This window comes from Hydra vulgaris, chromosome 01 (genome assembly GCF_038396675.1).
Source record: "Hydra vulgaris chromosome 01, alternate assembly HydraT2T_AEP".
NCBI classification, from domain to species: Eukaryota; Metazoa; Cnidaria; class Hydrozoa; order Anthoathecata; family Hydridae; genus Hydra; species Hydra vulgaris.
Window position 1 is genome coordinate 885322 of NC_088920.1, and position 19863 is coordinate 905184.

Consider the following 19863-nt stretch of genomic DNA (forward strand, 5'->3'; position numbering starts at 1 on the left):
GATGAAAGACGTTGAGTTAACAGTACTCTTTTCTGTATTGTTGCAAAGAGAAGCTTACACAGTCTACAACGGCTTGGAAGAAAAAGACAAGAAAGAATCAAATAAAATTAAGAATGTCTTAATGCAAGCCTTTTCTTTTGATACCTATGCAGCATAGGAGTTGTTTACGAAGTGAAAGAAAAGCAATGAGGAACGAGTGAACTTCTATTTGGCGGATCTAAAACGTTTGTCATGTCTTGCGAAGTTGCCAGACAAGACGGTGCAACTGGCGTTTCTTGTTTGATTGCAGGAAGCAATTTCTTCAATTTTTAGGGCTGTGAAAGAGACAATAGACGTGATGTTGTTGAATGTATGGGCCGCTATGATTCGAAAGAGCGCGAATGAGTCGAATATAACCGCTGCAACCTCCAGCCGCAACATGGAACAAACAAAGTCACCTAAGTCTATAGTATGCTATAACTGTCGAGGGTTAAATCACATCGCGAAGAGATGGAACACGTGGCAGTAAAATGTACAAAGCAGCAGGAAAACGAGGAGTAAATCAATTGGTGTGCGCTAGCTCGCTCTTGAATGCCAGTGGATTAAGAGCACTTGTGGTCATCCTTATCTAGGTGGATTGCAGAAACGCGAGAGCTATTGTTGATATTGGATATTCAACGACGACTATTTTTCAAAAATTTGTTTTGTAGGACCACCTGGAGAGATCGAGTGATGTAAAGCTTACAACATTCAGAGGCAAAGTTCAACAATGTGTTGCAATGACAATGGTTTTGCTTGAGGTTAGCAATGTCTTTGAACGGGATCAGGTTCTATGTGCAAGTTTCCAACCATTTGAAGCAGATGCGATGCTTGGAATAAGTTCAATACAATTGCTAGGATGGCTTATCATTTGTCCGTCAGGTAAAGCGAGATTTGGGGGAATTGTTTGTGCGATAGCAAAAACGAAGAAAAATGCGATATGAAATCAAGAAACGGGACCAAGTCTTCGATGTAGTGGACTAGACAGTTAAATAGATATAGAAAAAAGCAGACGATTCGAAGTTATCTACGAATACTGTTTCACATTATGCGATTCCGGAAAAAGATAAGCAAGAGCAAAATACGGGAGTTGAAAAACCCAAGATGGTCATTGGAATATGATGAATATATAATGGGACCGCCAAATGTCGCGCTTCCACAAACGGCAGTGGTCAAATGCAATTAAAACAAAGTTCCACCGTTGTTAGACTGGAAGTAAACCAATAGGTTCATTAAGACACTTACAAGAGAACACGTCTGTGCTGAAAAGTTGAATTAGTATAAACAAATGAGTTGCAACCCAGAAACTGTTGACCTGCGAAAAGCATTTCTCCAGCTGAAATCCGCTCAGACACTATGGCCGTATCAAACGGTGATGTTTAACAAAAAACGGTAATACCTGTCGCGATATGGTCTTGGACTTGAAGTGGCACCAATGATCATAATGATATTTAAATCAGTAGTGAGTGCCATTGTTGAACAAGATGAAAAATTGAAAAGAAGGACATCGGCATGCGTAGATGATGTTTTTGTACGTAGAAACATTTTTCCAAATATGGCTTAAAAAGTAAGGATTGCGAATAGATAGATGGTAGTGTAACTTAAGTGTTCAACTTGGCCGTGAAGAAGGTTGGCGACAAATTAATATGGTCGAGGGGCAAACGGCTGAAGAAAATTCTGCGGACATTTTTGGGGAGGACAGTTTTCTCCATTTGTGGGCAGTTTGTGAGCCACTTGCCGGTGTGTGGTTGGTTGCGCTTTGCTTGCAGTATTATTAGGCGGAAGGTGGTTTCTTTGAACAATGTTGGGGGGGAGGTGATGAGGTCCATGATGTGCGGATAAGATGTGTTCTGAAAGAAGTGTTGGAGAGAGTGGAATAAAATGACCCTGCTCGTGCAGAAAAAAAAGTGCGTGATGATGAGGTTAAAGTATAGGTTGGAGCTAGTTCTTTGGCATTTCGAGCTCTTGTCCAAATTGGAGGAGTCACTATTAAAGATGCAACATGGCTGCGTAAACTAGGATCTGAAGTTCACATAAACACGGCAGAGCTAAACGACATATTATGCAGTGTAAATATTGATCTGGCTGCCAAGTTCAAAAGACTCCAGTTGTTCACATACTCTGTAATGGTTTCTTTAGAGATTTCTAAAGCTGTAAGCGGAATTCCAGAATGAGATCAAAAGCGTCAGTGGAACTGCTTAAACGGCAAAAAATAAATTTGTTGCGGAAGTTGGCTGACGACTATAACTTGGATGTCAACGTAAATCTGATATCGTCAAAGGACAACTTCGCCGACTCCTTAATCAGAATAACCGGTCTGTGGATGAGATTGTTAAAACTTAACAATGTTACAAATTGTGCCGGATTGGCATTGAGGGATAGAAAATTAGTTTTGAAAATACACATATGGAGTGGAGGTTTCGGAGTCGTAGAACTTTACAATTCGTTCGTAAGATGTTCCCGTCTGTTCCCAACAAAGGAAAATTTACAAAAAGTATTTGGGAGTGTAAACCATGCCAATCCATAGATCTGGTACCTGTTGCGTGCATACACGGCAAAATAAAAGTAAAAAAAACTTTGACAAGATTAGGTAAGGGTATCATTCTTTATAAAAGTGAAAAATTATTTGAGCATGATCAATTGTGAGCCTTCAAAATTCGCACTGTGACTTCAACTGCCACACTCGCAGGGAAGCTTTGCAGTAATTCGACAGTTGAAGTCCATATTTTGAAAGAAGGGAGCACCAAAAGAAATTATAACGGACAATGACACTGCATTTCGAAGTAAATAGACTAGAAAAATTCCTGAAAGTTAGGGGTGCGTTTAAAGCATAGAGCTTCTTATTGTCCTTAAGGGATTAATATCAATGAAAGAAACCACCAAACTGTCAAGAGAGTGGCAAAGCAGTAAAATATTTCAATATCAGAGGCTATTTAATGGTACAATTTCTAAATTGACAAAGAGGAACCAAGTCCGATGAGTAAACTGCAGTACTAAGCCGAAATTATCAAAGTATTGAACAAAAAGACTTAGCTGTCAATGATTGCGCCTAAAAACTCACGATTTGACAACAGTGAGTGGCTTTTGCCATCGAAGGCACGATGTTTGACAAAAAGGCATCCAGGTACCATTACTCGGGTTGTGTTAGTACAAGTACCGTCAGATCGAGAAGCGGAATGCAGCAAGCTTGAATAAACAATGTGGCAAATATTGAAGTAGAGGCTGGCAAAAATAGTACAAATTGCGGCAAAAACATGGAGATCACCCAGGCTATCGAGGACACGAATCATCTGGAGACTGACAACATGTTCAAGGAAACCGAAATACCCCTGCGGGTGAGCAATCACGAACGACGGATACCCCTTTGATACTCTGAAGATTGTTGCTCTTGATTTTAATCCCTGATGATCACGGAGAGGTGCAATTGAATTGCGTGGGAGAAATTATGTACGCAGGTTTTATCTGACATAGTTTCCTAGAGAAAATATAAGTATAGTATAATTGGTTTTTTTTATGAACATATTTGAGGTGATTTGTAAAGTATAAATTGAACTGGAATATTTTGCAAGAAGGATTTTTTTTAAATGATTTAAAAGAAAATTTTTAAAATTGTAACGTTGTGCTGCATGCAAAAAATTTAAAAACTATATTACAAATTACAACTTTTAATACAAACTACAATTACAACATTTAACACTCTCAAGGTTTAAAGGAGAATCAGCAACAGATGGATAAGTTTCATCTTTATAGATGAGATTCTTCTTCTCCAAGCTTTGATTGTGATACTCTATTGCCTTATCATATTGCCATTTCCTTTAATAATTGTTCACAAGGTTATTAAGAGACTTTGCAACAGATGACTGAGGTTCTTCTTTATAGAAGAGTTTATAAATCTCCGAGCTCTTAGTAAAATACTCTTTTGCCTGATCATGTTGCCCTTTTCTTTCATAAACACTTCCGAGGTGATTAAGAGTATGAGCAACATCTGGATGAGGTTCATCTTTATAGATGACTTTCTTCATCTCCAAGCTTTGAGTTAAACACTCTATCGCCTTATCTTGAAGCCCTTTGATGCCATACACTCCCCCTAAGTTATCAAGAATATCAGCAACATCTGGGTAAGGTTGGTTTTTATAGATGAGTTTCTTCATCTCCAAGCTGTTAGTGAAATACTCTATTGCTTTATCATGTTGCCCTTTATTGACATGTACTAGCCCGAGGTTACTAAGAGTAGAAGCAACATCTTGGTGAGGTTCTTTTTTATAGATGAGTTTTTCCATCTCCATGGTTTTAGTGAAACACTCTTCCGCTTTATCATATTGCCCTTTACTGACATACACAAACCCTAGGTTATTTAGAGAATTAGCAACAGTTGGATGAGGTTCATCTTTATAAATGAGTTTATTCATTTCCAAGCTTTGAGTGTAATACTCTATTGCCTCATCATATTGCGCTTTCCAGGAATAAATGTTCCCTAGGTTAATAAGAGTATTAGCAACAGATGGATGAGGTTCACTTTTATAGAAAAGTTTCGCCATCTCCAAGCTTTGATTGCAAAACTCTATTGCCTTATCATATTGTGTTTTTTCGGCATAAGCAATCCCTAGATTAGCAAGAAAATCAGCAACTTCTGGAAGAGGTTCTTCTTTATAAAAGAGTTTATAAATCTCCGAGCTTTTAGTAAAATACTCTATTGCCTTATCACATTGCCCTTTGCTTTTATAAACGTTCCCTAGGCTATTATAAGATTCTGAAAAAGATGGATGAAGTTCGTTTTTATAGATGAGTTTCTTCATCTCCAAGCTTTGATTGTGATACTCTATCGCTTTATCATCTTGCCTTTTCATGTAATAAACGTCTCCTAGGTTATCAAGAGTAGTAGCAACTAATGGATTTGGTTCGTTTTTATTGATGACTCTCATCATCTCCAAGCTTTGAGTTAAATACTCTATCGCCTGATCATGTTGCCCTTTGTTGTAATAAAATTTGCCTAGGTTATTAAGAGTAGAAGCAATATTTGGATGAGGTTTGTCTTTATAGATGACTTTATTCATCTCCAAGCTTAGAGTTGAACACTCTATCGCCTTATCTTGAAGCCCTTTCTTGCCATACACTCCCCCTAGGTATTCAAGAATATCAGCAACATCTGGGTAAGGTTGGTTTTTATAGATGAGTTTCTTCATCTCTAAGCTTACAGTGAAGTACTCTATTGCTTTATCATGTTGCCCTTTATTGGCATGTACTAGCCCTAGGTTACCAAGAGTAGAAGCAACATCTGGGTAAGATTCTTTTTTATAGATGAGTTTTTCCATCGCCATGGTTTTAGTGAAACACTCTTTCGCTTTATCATATTGCCCTTTATTGACATACACTAACCCAAGGCTTTTTAGAGAATCAGCAACAGATGGATGAGGTTCATCTTTATAAATAAGTTTATTCATCTCCAAGCTTTGAGTGTAATACACTATTGCTTCATCATATTGCGCTTTCCAGCAATAAACTTTCCCTAGGTTAATAAGAGTATTAGCAACAGTTGGATGAGGTTCATCTTTATAGAAAAGTTTCGTTATCTCCAATCTTTGAGTGTAATACTCTATTGCCTTATCATATTGCGTTTTCCCGCAATAAACGTTCCCTAGGTTAATAAGAGTAGTAGCAACAGATGGATGAGGTTCATCTTTATAGAAAAGTTTCTTCATCTCCAAGCTTTGAGTGTAATACTGTATTGTCTTATCATATTGCATTTTATTGGCATAAACAATTCCAAGATTATCAAGAAAATCAGCAACTTCTGGATGAGGTTCTTCTTTATAAAAGAGTTTGTGAATCTCCGAGCTTTTAGTAAAATACTCTATTGCCTTATCATGTTGCCCTTTGCTATCATAAACGTTTGCTAGACTATTATAAGATTCAGCAACAGATGGATGAGGTTCGTCTTTATAGATGAGTTTCTTCATCTCCAAGCTTTGATTGTGATACTCTATTGCCTTATCATCTTGCCTTTTCATGTAATAAACTTTTCCTATGTTATTAAGAGTCATAGCAACTAATGGATGAGGTTCGTCTTTATAGATGAGTTTATCGATTTCCGAGTTTTTAATGAAATACTTTATTGCTTTATCATATTGCCCTCTCATGCTATACACATAGCCTAGGTTATTGTAATATTTTGCAATAAATGGATTAGGTTGATCATTATAGATGAGTTTTATCATCTCCAAAGATTGAGTGTGATACTCTATCGCCTGATCATATTGCCCTTTCGTTTGATAAGCAACACCTAGGTTATTAAGAATAATAATAACCAATGGATGAGGTTGGTCTTTAAAGATGAATTTCTTCATGTCTAAGCAATACTGAAGTTGTTCAATGGCTTTATCTTTGTTACCAATTATATCATAAATGTATCCTAAAGTCATTCTTAAATCGAAATTATCTTTATTTTCTGAGCTTACTAACGCTTCCTCTAAATTGCATTGAGCTTTCTTGTATTGTGCTAATCTACAATAAATAAACCCTTTTATAACACTATCATCACTATAAAATCTATTACCCTGAAAAAAGGTTTCCTTACTGGTGTTATCTAATGTTTGATATTGCTTACAGAAATCTTTTAACATTTTATGCAACGGCAATGCAGTATAATAATATTGGAACAATCTACCTTGTTCTCCTAAATCTTCTTCCGATAAGTGGAATATCTGTCCTGCTTGTGCTTTGAGTTCCAAATCAGTTTCAGCTGGTCTAACAAATATCGACATATCTTCTGTTTGCGCTTTGTGATGTAGATAGGTCTTTAACCTTAGAGTAGTTGCAAAAGTTATTGCATTTTTAAGGTTTTTTGCTGCCTCTGTATTTATCACCTGTTTATCCTCTAATTTATTGATTGTATCCCAAGCACTATCTCCATCAATACCATAACACATACCAAGATTATACACCATACGATCAGGTAATCGGTATATCTCTTGTTTAACGTCAAATAATCTACCTTCGCCAGAGTCTAAAAATATAGGATTGAATTTGTCTAAGTCACCTTTTTTAGAGTTTAAAATAAGTGTTTGCTTAGTGTAGCTAATTTCCACAACATTCTCTGTGAGGAGCTTAATGGCTCTCGTCTCATAGTTAAATCTGCCATGTTGGTCATTCTTACTTTGCAAAAACTCTATAACTTTGCCTTGATATTCCTTAACAAGTTCCTCATCGCCATGAACATAACAAACCTTTTCTAGTATATATGGTAAGTTCTTATCTATCTTACTAGCTTTATCTTTTTCATTACGCACATAATACAGCATCCAATCTATTGTTTTTTTTAAGTCATAATGTTTGTCACCTTCTATTCTGCCAAGCGGTGTTTTCCCTCCGAGATCAAAGTTAACTCCTCTGTGTACTAAGTGACTCATATCTACCTTATACTTACTGGTAGGAATTATTGTCTCTCCTAGATTAATTATCTTGAAGTTTACCAAATAGCTTAGGTTTTTAAAGTATTGTTTTATCTTTCTACCTTCGCATTCATCTTGGCCCTCATTTTCTATTAAAATAGCAAATTCCAAATCTGAATATGGCGTCATTTGCTTTAGTGCCATTGAACCGAGTCCTATTACTGCATATTTACAAGGGGGAGGTGTAGTTAGTTCTTTTTCGCTATCACTGTATAATTTACCCAAAAACTTTTGCATTACATTAGCAGTTTCTTCAAATAACGATTTTGCTGTTTTTACATATAATAATTGAAATTTTTGTTTCTCTTCTTGCTGATCAGCGTTAACCTGATGTCGATAATTCATCTCTGTCATTTTCATCATTAGATCGGCTCTGTGTCGCAATTCCGATAATATTTTTTTATTACTTGTTGCTTCCTCACTAACAACAGGCATTTTCACTCTCCATCAATTGCTGTGAATATCAACTCTTGTATGTCGGTTAATTTCTGATATGGATTTGTTAGCTCTTGTTTGAAAAATGAATTTTTACTTTCAGTAGTTAGTTTTTCGTTTAGTATAGTAATGACATATTGATAAAATACTGCAGCATCTGTGAAATACTTAAGCTCTCCGCTTAACTCTCCTAGCTTTGTGGTTAAATACCCTAAGTCTGAGAGTACTTCAACTAAGTCCTTTAGTTCTTCTTGAGTCTTTTTATAGGCAAGTTGTTGGATAAATAGTTTATAATGTTCTTTCTCTATTTGTTTTAGTTCAACAATTTTATTTTTTTCTGTATCACTTATATTTTTTAAACTTACTATCTGTTCTACTTTCGCTCTTATTTCTCCTACTGTTAGCACTGGATCATTTTGTACAGGGTGTACAATTGGTGAGCCATCGAATTCATTGTCAGTTTCCTTAAGTGTAAATTGTTTTTTAAAGTGCTGAGAAACCCGATCCTCTTCTCCAAGTTTCTCTTGCAAAAAAGTCAACTGTGATGAGCTTAGTTGCTCTGCATCTAGTGGATAGGGTGATGAAAGGTTAAGACTGCTCTCTGATCTTCGCTTTACTACCTCATCAGCAGTAATAACGCTAGAGGATGTATCATCCACCATAGATAGTCTGGCATTAGTAAAAGGGCTTTTATGGTCAATATTTACAACTTTTTTACTAAAATTGGTTTTTCCATTTGTTTTAAAAGTATTATACTTTTTGTTGTTATATCTTTGATCTTGGTCATCAGGGGGATTTTGAGTTTTATTGTTTTGATCCGTTACGCTTATTATGTTTGAATTATTGTCAACAAGAGAATAAGACAGTTCTGCGGATTTATGTTCTACTTTATCTTCAAAATCTACTTTTTCTACTACTTCTGACGCTATCAATACAAACTCTTCCTCTTTTTTCAACTCTGTGTAAAGCACTTGAGTTTCTTTATTCTGTTTTCGCTTTGCTAAGCTAATTTTTCTATTTTTTTCTTGCTTATTTGCATCGTCATAGAACGGTAATGTTGGAATCAATTTTTGCTCAACGTTTTGATTTTCATCCTTATTAATTTCATCGCATAGAATTTTTTCAGAGTTTCCAGTTATTTCTTCCATTAAAGGTTGAGTTATGTCTTCCATTGAAGGTTGAGTTATTTCTTCCATTGAAGGTTGAGTTATTTCTTCCATTGAAGGTTGAGTTATTTCTTCCATTGAAGGTTGAGTTATTTCTTCCATTGAAGGTTGAGTTATTTCTTCCATTGAAGGTTGAGTTATTTCTTCCATTGAAGGTTGAGTTATGTCTTCATCTTGAGTTTGTAACATTGAATAAGTAGAATTTCCATTAAAAACTATTTTAAGTTTAGAAAAATTTTCGAACGGTTTGTTGATTTGATGGATCGAACTGAAATTTTCTTTGTAATCTAATTTTAATTTATCATCAAAGTTTGTTTTACCATTCATGTGTTTTTTTATTGAGAGGTTTTCCTGAGGTTCGCACGAAATATCTTTGCAAGTTTCCTAAATTAAAAAAAAGATATTCTAAAAAAAATCAAAATATTTTTTATTAAATAAAAAAATTATGAGTTAAAGTTTTTGTTTTTTTTCCTTTAAATTATGATTATATCGGTAAACATAAATGAATATATAATATATAACAGTTTTAGTTTCTGCATTAACAGTAACCAAAACTGCTTGGTAAGTTAAGGCAAAATAAAGTTTATTAAATAAGCCAGAAGCAACCCACTCAGAAACACAAAACTTATCTTTGATGATTTATCAAACTAGGCAAGTATTTAAATATAATGGACAAAGTTTATTTAAATAAAATATCTTCTTAATCTGAAACAGCAAATAAAAGTTTGTCTATAACTTTTGTTGTGTTTTTATGTCTTTTAAACTTCTTGTTTTAAAAATCTTTTGTTAACGCAAACTTCGGGATGTTTTCCCAATTATTTCAACTAACACAAATATATAAAGCCATTAAAAAAACGTTTATTTTTTATTTGCTTCCAATAAATAATTTCAAAATATAAATGAAGATAATAAAGGATTATATTGTGTTCACCCTTTAAAAAAAATATCCATCTTCTCTAAAGAAAGACTGCATTTTTAATACCACTAATTATTAAAAAAAAAAAAATTATAGTAAAAATTCACCCTAAAATTATTAGTAATAATGTTGCTTGGACACCCATTAAAAGCTATAATTCATTTTTGTGCGTAAAATGTCAGTTTGTATAAACGTTATTTTGCAAAACACAAGGCCAATATAAATTAATTATTTTCCGTTGAACAAACAGTTTTGCAGATAAAAAGCAAAAAGCTTGTAATATTAGAATTCTAATATTAGAATGTAATATTAGAATATTAGAATTATTATTAATTTGTAATATTAGAATATTACCAAATAGTTCGGTATATATATAGAAGAGTTCGATATATATATAGATATATATTATATTATTATAAATATGTAGACATATATATGTAATAATATAATGACCTAAATATTTAATGCTTAAATATTTACCTTGATAATCTAATCTTTTTGCACAAATATTTAATTTTTTTTTTTTCATTTTTTTACCCCGTTCCAATATTTTCAATAAAAGAGTATTTAAGAATGTAATTTTGTTAAAACTTTAAGATGCATTTAAAACTTTATAAATGCTTGAAAAGAAGTCATCATTTAGAATGATGATATATAATGTTGACTCTACTAAAAAATTGGATTTTTGCAAAAAGTCCACATTTGACATCATAAAAGAAAATAAACAAATATTTAAATTCAATAATCATGTTAAAAAATGTAAAACTTTAAATAAGCTGTAAAACATGTAATCATGTTTTACAACTTATTTAAAGTTTTATCAATTTTTAAAATTTATACAAACATTATTTTAATAATAATATTACTTAGCTTGTTTTATTTCATTATGATTTATTATATTTATAAGGCTGTCTTTTATAGACTTACTTTAGGTTTAGATTTTTTTTACTCTGCACTTCCTTTTTTCTCTTCTTTCTACAATGTCATTGGTCGCCATGCAGTCAGCATTGTGTCTAATTTGATTTGATTTTTTTATCTGCAAGAAATTTTTTAAAAATGTTTTAGATAAAATATGATCATTAAGTGTTTGTTTTTTTATTTTAATTTTGCTTTTTTTTTTAACATTTTTAGTTGCTATCTGCATGGAAAATTTGTTTTTAAAACAACTATGAGGTTTTTGAAAAGTATGAACTTTTTGAAAAGTAACTTATGGCAAATTCATCAAACAACTATTGAACCGTAAATCAATTACCGCAGTGAGTATTTTTTTGATTATTGATTGTATTTGAAGCATTTAACATCTTAAATTTAAAATTCATTTATAATAAAGATCTTAAATTTTTAAATTTATTGAAAACCGGTAAAATTTTGAGTTTGTTTTCAACTACGAGTTATTTTAAAACGGTTATTTTTTTAATGGTGGAATTTTTGTCGTTAAAATGCATCGAATTTTGGTTCCAGTTTTGACTCGCATTTAGAAGAAATTCAGATTTATTGAAACTTTAACTTAACATAAGTATTTAAAGTTTTCTACGTTTTTAGTTGAACGTGTTTTACGATTAACTTATTAAAACGTTTAAAACTTTTGAGCGATATATCAATAACATTCAAATCTTAAAGTAAAAATATTACAAAATCAATCACCTAACACTAATTTTCATGCCAATATATAAACTATTTTTATGAGTTCCAACTTTTTGTGTTCCAACTTGTATCAAGGCTTCATGTTTGTTGTTCTCATTTTTACAGCAGTTTTTTTCGATTATTACATATTATTACACTACAGTTTTTTTCGATTATTAAATATTAGCTGAGAATTCCTTCTAAATCAGACATTTCTTGACTTTCTGAAACTTGAAGTGCCTCCTTTGTATCTGGTTTTTTATTGTCTTTTACTTTCGTTTGACAAAAATTAAAAACCGAAGTTTTGTTAGGTTTATTTTGATGATCAAATATTAAATTTACATTATTTTCGTCTCAATGATAAAGTATTTTTAAGTGTGGAGAGTCCAAGTTGTACGTTTGTTTATCATGAATATTTTTTTTTTCTTGACATTATTCTTGCTATCCGCTTTGAATTTTTTGCTATCTGCTTTGAATAGTTATCATTGTTTATATATTGTTTATTATTATGTTTTAGAATGTGTAAAGAATATACTTTATATATTGCTTAAATATTTGAATTAACATTTTTCATAAAGTAGAACTATACTAATATAGTATTAGTAGTTTTAAAACATTTATTTAAAAAAAAAAAAAAAACTCGGAAGAGGAGTTAATTATATTAGAAAAATTTTTTGTTTTATGATAAACAAAATTTGTTAAAAAAGAACATCGTCTTACAATATTGCAGCAAATTTTGTTAAAAGAGAACATCGATCAATAATTTTGCAGCCGGCTTTGTTAAAAGGGAATAATGACCCAAAATATTGCAGTAAAAGTTTTTAATTTTGAATTGTTAGCAAATCAAGTTTATAATTACCAAAATAATTTTTTTTTGAGTAAAGTAAAAAACCATAATTTATTATGTATCGTTATTTTAAATCATATCTAACACCAACTAGGTTATTAATTTCATCAGCGCTCGTATTCTTTCCAAATATGTTTTAAAAAATCTCAGGATTTCTTTATATTAGCATTTAGAAAAAAAAGGCAATTTCACTAAGCAATCCACTCTCAACATGCAACTTACCTTATATTTTTGAAATATTTAATAAATAAGCAGAGTTGTTGCTAAACGTCCTAAGTTGTATTGGGAGGCAAAAATTGTTTTGTTTTAAATCAATTTTGCTTTTTTAATGAAAACAAAAAAAAAGTTACCATTAAGTTACCATATGTTTAAAGATTTCTAGTTTTAATTAACGGCGTTATAACAGTTACGTTGTTCATCATAAATTTAAGTCATATGTCAAACTCACTGAATATATACTTTTATTTTAGTTTGAAAAAAAATTTCATAAATTTGAAAACTTTTAGTAAGTGTGTTTGTAACCAGCTAAAAGATATGTTTAAAGTTATTCACTTTCTTGTTTTTTGGCTGTTTAAGTTCCCACTACAAGATATTATACATATTTTTTTTTTTTTGGTAAAAGCGTATTGCTATTATTAAAAGAAAAAAATAGTTATTTTATATTTTAAAAGCCACAAAGTTATTATTTCATACATGAGCAAAAATTTGTGCTTCGGCATAAAATGGCCCTCTTTTATTTTACGATATATAGTATTTATAGTCCAAAAACATGATGTCCTATAATTAACAAAAAAAAAAACTCCTCTGAGTCTAAAGCGACAACTTCGATAGCCAAAATAGCGACAGCATAAAAAAACAACGGCAAAAAAAAAAAAAAATGTAATTGCCAATTTATTACAAATTTTTTTAAGTTAACGGTTTTGATTTTCATAAAGCAAAATAAAAAAATTTGAAATCACACTTTTATGAAACACAGATGATAAAATATAGTAATTTTTACTAAGTTTTTATATTACTTTAACTTCTTTGAAAATTGAAGTAATGAAATGTATACCAGAGGCAACAGCGCCGGTATGCTGGTCGTCGGTCCTATGACGATAGTTATTTTACTTAACACTGAAAGTGATTGTTAAACATAAATATTATAAATTAAATACATATCACATATCGGCCTTTGATGTATATAATATGTGTGCATTTACACAGGTTATAAATAATATATGTTTAGAATAATACTTTTATGCAATGTATTACATAGAAGAATTATTCTAGACGATGGTGCGTAAAAAAGTAATATGTGATTTTATTATTCTTTAATATAAATATTTCGATATCTGTTTGTTTTAATAATTAGTAAGTTTCATATAAGTAACGTTTGTTTCTGTCCTTATAAGTATCGATAACTATTTCAATTTACTTTAAGTAAAAAAGTAAACGATTCTTTTAAAAAATTTTGCGATAAGCTAGTTGAAAGATTAAAGAAACTTTTATATAAAAAGTATGCGAACCACTGAAGTTACACTTAATGTGACATAATGTGACATTAAATAGGTTGAAATTAAAAAGTTAGTAACTTAAACTTTGTATAACGCAATAAGTTAAATTAAAAATAAGAAACAAAAAAAAAAAACTTGCTAAAACCACAACAAAAAAATGTTTCATTTCTTTCATTCTCTTTTAAAAGTAAAAACGAAAATACAAACTGAAATAACAAAAGTATAGTGTTGCAGCGTCAAAAAACCTAAACCTTGCGCAAGTTTTAAGACATCTGTTTGGTAATCTTAAATGATTATTTTAAACAATAGCTTTTATTAATAGACTCTTGTCTAAACTAAACTTTTCTTGAACTAAACAATTAACAATAGTTGATTGTTTTAAAAATCAAACAGATGTCAAACTCTGTCCTGAAATTTGTCAAAACAAAAATTTAAGGATCAAGGAAAGACAGAATCGCAAAGTCCACAAACCGAGATCTCACTTAAAAAGAAGGCAAAATTAAGGGATGAATAACAGCTTTTGAAACACCTTAAGACAACTATAGGTCTCCATATACCATGTGACAACTTTTAATAGGTCTCAATATAATGATATAAAAAAGATTGCTGTCTTTGTTTCATAAATACTATCATTTATAAAAATTGCTTAAAACATTTATTATAATTTATTATCTATCTGGTTTTAAATATTTATATTAAAATAGAATAAAAATATAGAATAGTAAAATACAGAAGCAAAGGAAAAGCTAAAACAGTAACTGTAATTGCACCCAACCCCACCACACCCACAAAAAGAATTTGATGGTTGAAAACATTGCATGGTCAGAACTTTCAAACGTTACAAATTTTTAAAAGAATAAAATTTAAAACTTTTTGATTAATTTAAATTAAGTATAAAATAATAAATTTGAAACTTTTATTAACTCACCGTTCTCAAGTTTGATAGGGAAAGGATAGGGTGGGGTGGGGGAGGGGCTGTGTAAATATTTGGTAATATTTTTTTCTTGGCCTCCATCTCCACATATTTAAAAAAAATATTCTCATATACAGATGAGCATATTTAAGTTTTGACTTGTCATGTCTGAACATATCACGGGTGCTCGTGTGTAGCTAGTGTGCTACATTGACAGCAATTAGGATTTTTTTTTTTTATATAGGTGGTGTGGTAGAAAGTTTTTTGTAATATTTTAAAAAATTTCGATGCTTTTGTGTTGTAGGGAGAACTCTTTCTGCGTATTTCCAGTTACTTAAAAAAAATATTTTTCAATTATCGTTTTTTAAGAAAGGAATATTTTGGAATATTTCTTAAAATGTATCGTTTTTAAAAACAAACTTTTTAAATCAACCTATATAATGAAATCTGTATTTAAGAACTAATCACAAAATATACTTTAATAAGTAATAAACGCCAAACTAACAAATAACTATTAACACTTAAGTTATGACATGTGTATTAACAACATAGTTATTAATCTAAAATTTGTTACATGTAATTACAACATATTAATAAATTAAATATATTTAAATTAAATAAAGTATTGAAACTTCATTACAATATTTTAGCCATAAATATTTGAGTCATATGTTTTGGCGATATATCTCTTGACGTTATGCTAGTTGGATTAGCTCTAGCCATTTAAAGTTTACAAACTTTTTGTTAATAGATACAAACAATCAATGAAATATATTTAAATAAAGTAAACAGAAAAATGTGTGGGGTACACAGCCGGAGATAAAACAAAAAACGGAGAAAAAAAAAAAAAAAAAAATCATTTTAATAACTAGTTTCAAATTTTCTTTTTAAAAAAATTGGCGTTAAAAAGGTAAAATCCATTTCAAGACTAAAACCACCTGATAGTTTGCTTGATTTAATGCCTAATACTTATAAAAAAATGTTTTTAAAACAACCATGCAAATAACCGTTTTAAAAATTTTACGTTATTACAGTGCTATGTTTTATAGTAAAAAGTAGTTGTTGCTGAAGCTAATAATTTTAACTTTTTTATTTTCGTTTTTGTGGATATTAGTATAAAGATCACTTTGAAATATTTATATAAAATATAACAAAAGCCAAATATTTGGCTACTAAAATAAATCAATGCATTGCTTTATTTTAGTAATTTTAAAATATAAACTTAACGCATACGCTTTAACTTTTATTTTTTTATTTTACCTTTTATTTTATTTTATTTAAATTTTTTTATTTTATTTCGTCATTAAAAAAATAAGCTTTTACAATATTTTTACAACATAAAAACATTAAAGTTACAACATGAAAACATTAAAGTTTCGACCGCATTTCGACCGCATTTTACAACATAAAAATGTGACATTAAAGTTTCGACTGGCAGAGGACATGGTCTTATAATTCAGCTCCGTTAATATAACTAAAAAATTCATCCGATAATAATGAAAAAGGAAAAAAGAAACTAAAGCGAAAACTGATTTAATAATCAATATACTTTTGCAGAAAAAAAGAAAAAAAAAAGTTAATTATTAAAAAATTAACTTCTTCTTCTTCTTCTTCTTATTATTATTATTCACTAAAAAATTATTATCTTATTATTATTATTATTATTATTTACTAAAAAACTAATTTCTTATTAATATTATTTTAATTCTCTATTTTATTCTACTTTTATGTGTATTTTTATTATACACACACGCTCACATACACATAAATATATGTCCGTTCGTTTATACATACAAAACCAAATAAATCTATTTTACATTCCATCAACAAATTGTCTAAGATATGATAAATATTGCATTTACAATTTGCGTTATTATTGTAAAATAGAATATCATACATGCTTTAAGTACCATACAATATAATTAAGTCAATTTATAAGTCATTATATAATTAAAATTATCAAAAGTTTTAAATAAAAGAATAGTAATCGCTTTGTATCAAAATCAAATAAGTGTTGCTTTGTTTCACGTTTAAAATGTTGAGTTGAAGTTAAAGTTTTTATATTACTTATTATAAGCAAGTTCCATAACCGCGGCCCTCCATAACAGCGGCCCTTGGCAAGATATTGAAAATCAGCTTGTTTTGATAATGTTTTTGGTATAATAAAGTTATTTATTGAGTATGTAATTTCATATTTGTGGTTTAAAGAAAAAAAGTAAATTTGGAAAATGATTGGTAGCATACCATTTTTAAACTTAAACTTACAAGTAAGTATATTAAGAATATTTATTTCATAGACATTAGGCACTACAATATCTCTTAGAAGTGGTCTGGCACTAGTGTATTTATTCGCATTTAATAACAAGCGACTTGCTCGTTTTTGTATTTTGTAGATCGTATTTAACTTTGAAGGATAAGATTGTATTTAACTTCGAAGGATAAGATAAGCCCAGATAATGTTGCAGTAGCTGATTTAGCTATGAATAAATGCTAAATAAATATTTGTTAAACAATTTTTGTTCAGGAGATGTTTTGTTTTATACATAATACTAATATGTTTGTTAAGAATTACGCCTAAAAACTTGATTGAGTATTCTCGTTTAAGTTTAGTTTTATCAATTAGTAAACCATGTAGTTTTAAGAGGAGGGTTTCAGATTTTGATAATTTTGTAAAAAGAATATATTTACTTTTTTCGACATTTAGAGACAGTTTGCTAGCCTTAAACCATTTGTTCCAGTTCTCAAGTTATTGATGAACAGTGTTCAATAATAGGCTAATGTTTGTGTGGCTAAAGAATACTTGCTTAATATCAGCAAAAAGGACAAAGTTAAGTATGTTAGAGGATAAGTATGTATTGTTAATTTGAGCAAGGAATAGCAGTGGACCAAGAATTGATCCTTGTAGGACCCCACAAGTAATGTTTTCAAGCCGTGTTACAGTGTTGTCTTATGATAAAGCTTGTTTTCAATTATTAAGAGGGAAACTATTTTGAATTGTTATTTCTTATTCCATAATTTACGGTTTATAAATAAGAATCTCATGGTCAACTGTGTCAAACGCTTTTGAAAGATTGAGAAAAACCCCAAGGGTGTATTTATTGTTGTCAAACCCAATTAAAATGTCGCTGACAAGTTTGGCAACAGCGAGTTCTGTTAAATGGTGTTTTTTTAAAACCATATTGATTGTTTTATTTAGCAGGTGGTGGTTTACCAGATAGTTGTAAAGTCTGATGTGCATTGTGCGCTCTGATATTTTTGAAATGCATGCTAAAATAGAAATAGGCCTGTAGTTTGAAGCTATAGAATAATCTCCGCTTTTAAATATAGGAACAACTTTTGCTAGCTTTAGCTGATCAGGGAATACCCCATTTTTTAAAGGCAGAAGGGGATATTCAATAATATCGTAGACATTTTTACAACGTTTACGCTTATGTCATGTATTCCTGGAATTTTGTTTTGTTTTAAGGTATTAAATGCATTTTTAAGCTCATCCGGAGTTATATCAATCTAGTTCATGACTGAGGCTTTTTTTTTAGATATGATTTATAACAGTTTTTTCCAGGAGTTGTTTTACTGGCTAATTTGCCCAATTTTTATATAATAGTTATTAAATTTCTTTGCAACATCTATTGTTTTATTGGCCACTGTATCATTCTCATCTGTTTTTAAGTATTGCGGGAACACTTTAGTGGCATATTTTTTTTTCCCTGTTACCTCTTTATATACGCACCATGTTTTTTTGGTGTTACCATAATTTTTTAATAAATTGCAATAATAGTTTCTTTAGAACGCTTTTTTAATTTTTTAAATAGATTTTCGTAATATTTGTTTGTAATATATTTTTTTAATAGATTTTCGTTTTTGTAAGTCTTTTTTTTCGAAAACTTTTCACAGTTTTTTTTTTTTTTTTTTTTTTTGATGATTTAATAAGACCTTTTGTCATCCAAGGCCTTTTAAGGTTTTTGAATTTGTTTAACTGTTCAAGATTCGGAAACGCTTTTTCGTACAAACTTGTAAAACTGTCTTGAAAAGTATTGTTATCTGTGTTAGTATCTTTGCAATTAACAACCTGATACTAGTTTTCCATCAATAAATTGCTTCGAAACTACGTTATATTTTTATCCATTTCGTTATATTTTATTCATTTGCTTAGTTATATTTTATTCACTTGCCTTTTTGTTATAATCATTGTTTTGTTTACTTTTTTGCAGTTCAAATTGTTAAGTAGAAAAATTATTGAAAAATGGTCACTTACGTCAGATTTTATTATTCCGCTACGAATGTGTCATTTTATAGTATTATTTGTAAATATATATTATCAATTAAGGTAGCGGTTTGGAGAGTTACTCGAGTTGGCTTATTTATAATGGGTAATACGCTATTCTGTAAGAGATTATTTTAAAAGCGTTTCTATTAGTTTTTACTTTTAAAAGGTCCAAGTTAGTATCATCCAATATGTATAAGTGCTTATTTTAATCCAGTTCTAGGTACTGAATTATATGTTTTTTAAAAGATTTTATATTGCCATCTGGTAGTCTATATAAGCCAGTTATATACGCATTTGCTTTACTTTGGTTTGTTAATTCAACAGTGAAAAGTTCACAGTTTGCGTTCAGTATGCTAAGGTATTCGACTCTTTTAATGAGTATTGTATTATGTATGTAGAAATATATTCCTCCGCCAGTATCTCAACAACGAGTTTGATGAGCTTCATATCTTTGTAATTAAAAATTTGCGTTTATGGTATTTTCGTCTTTGCACCATGTTTCTAAAAGGCATTTTACCGTAAACTTGTGACTTTTAGCATTTCTTTAAAGTTTTCAAAATTTTGCTCATGCTGCGCATAATAAATGTCAGCGCTGAAAATGTATTTTGTGACGCATTTATAAAACAAGATAATTTTTCGATGCCATAGCAATTAGACTTAAATGAGTTGTTTTCAAAAATATTTTTGTCTGGGTTTTTAAATAACTATGGTTATTTAAAAAGGTATGAGTGGAA

At 30.2% G+C, this 19863-nt stretch overlaps 2 protein-coding genes across 2 annotated transcripts in view; both read right to left on the bottom strand.

The window, feature by feature from the left end:
- Positions 1 to 3618: 3618 nt before the first annotated feature.
- The window catches only part of LOC136074988 (tetratricopeptide repeat protein 28-like), a 56899-nt gene continuing 40654 nt past the window's right edge, over positions 3619 to 19863 (bottom strand). The window contains exon 3 of the mRNA XM_065787167.1: positions 3619 to 9451. Within this exon, the coding sequence (XP_065643239.1) occupies positions 3834 to 7901 (4068 nt within the window). The 5' untranslated portion in view covers positions 7902 to 9451 and the 3' untranslated portion in view covers positions 3619 to 3833. The remainder of the gene's footprint in view (positions 9452 to 19863) is intronic.
- On the bottom strand, positions 7904 to 9394 carry LOC136075292 (uncharacterized). The gene has a single exon (XM_065787924.1). It carries the CDS (start codon positions 9392 to 9394, stop codon positions 7904 to 7906), a length of 1491 nt encoding a protein of 496 aa, XP_065643996.1.

What these genes read in the sequence shown, in the direction of transcription:
- LOC136075292 (XM_065787924.1), bottom strand. Translation starts at nt 9,394, where the DNA reads ATGAATGGTAAAACAAACTTTGATGATAAATTAAAATTAGATTACAAA.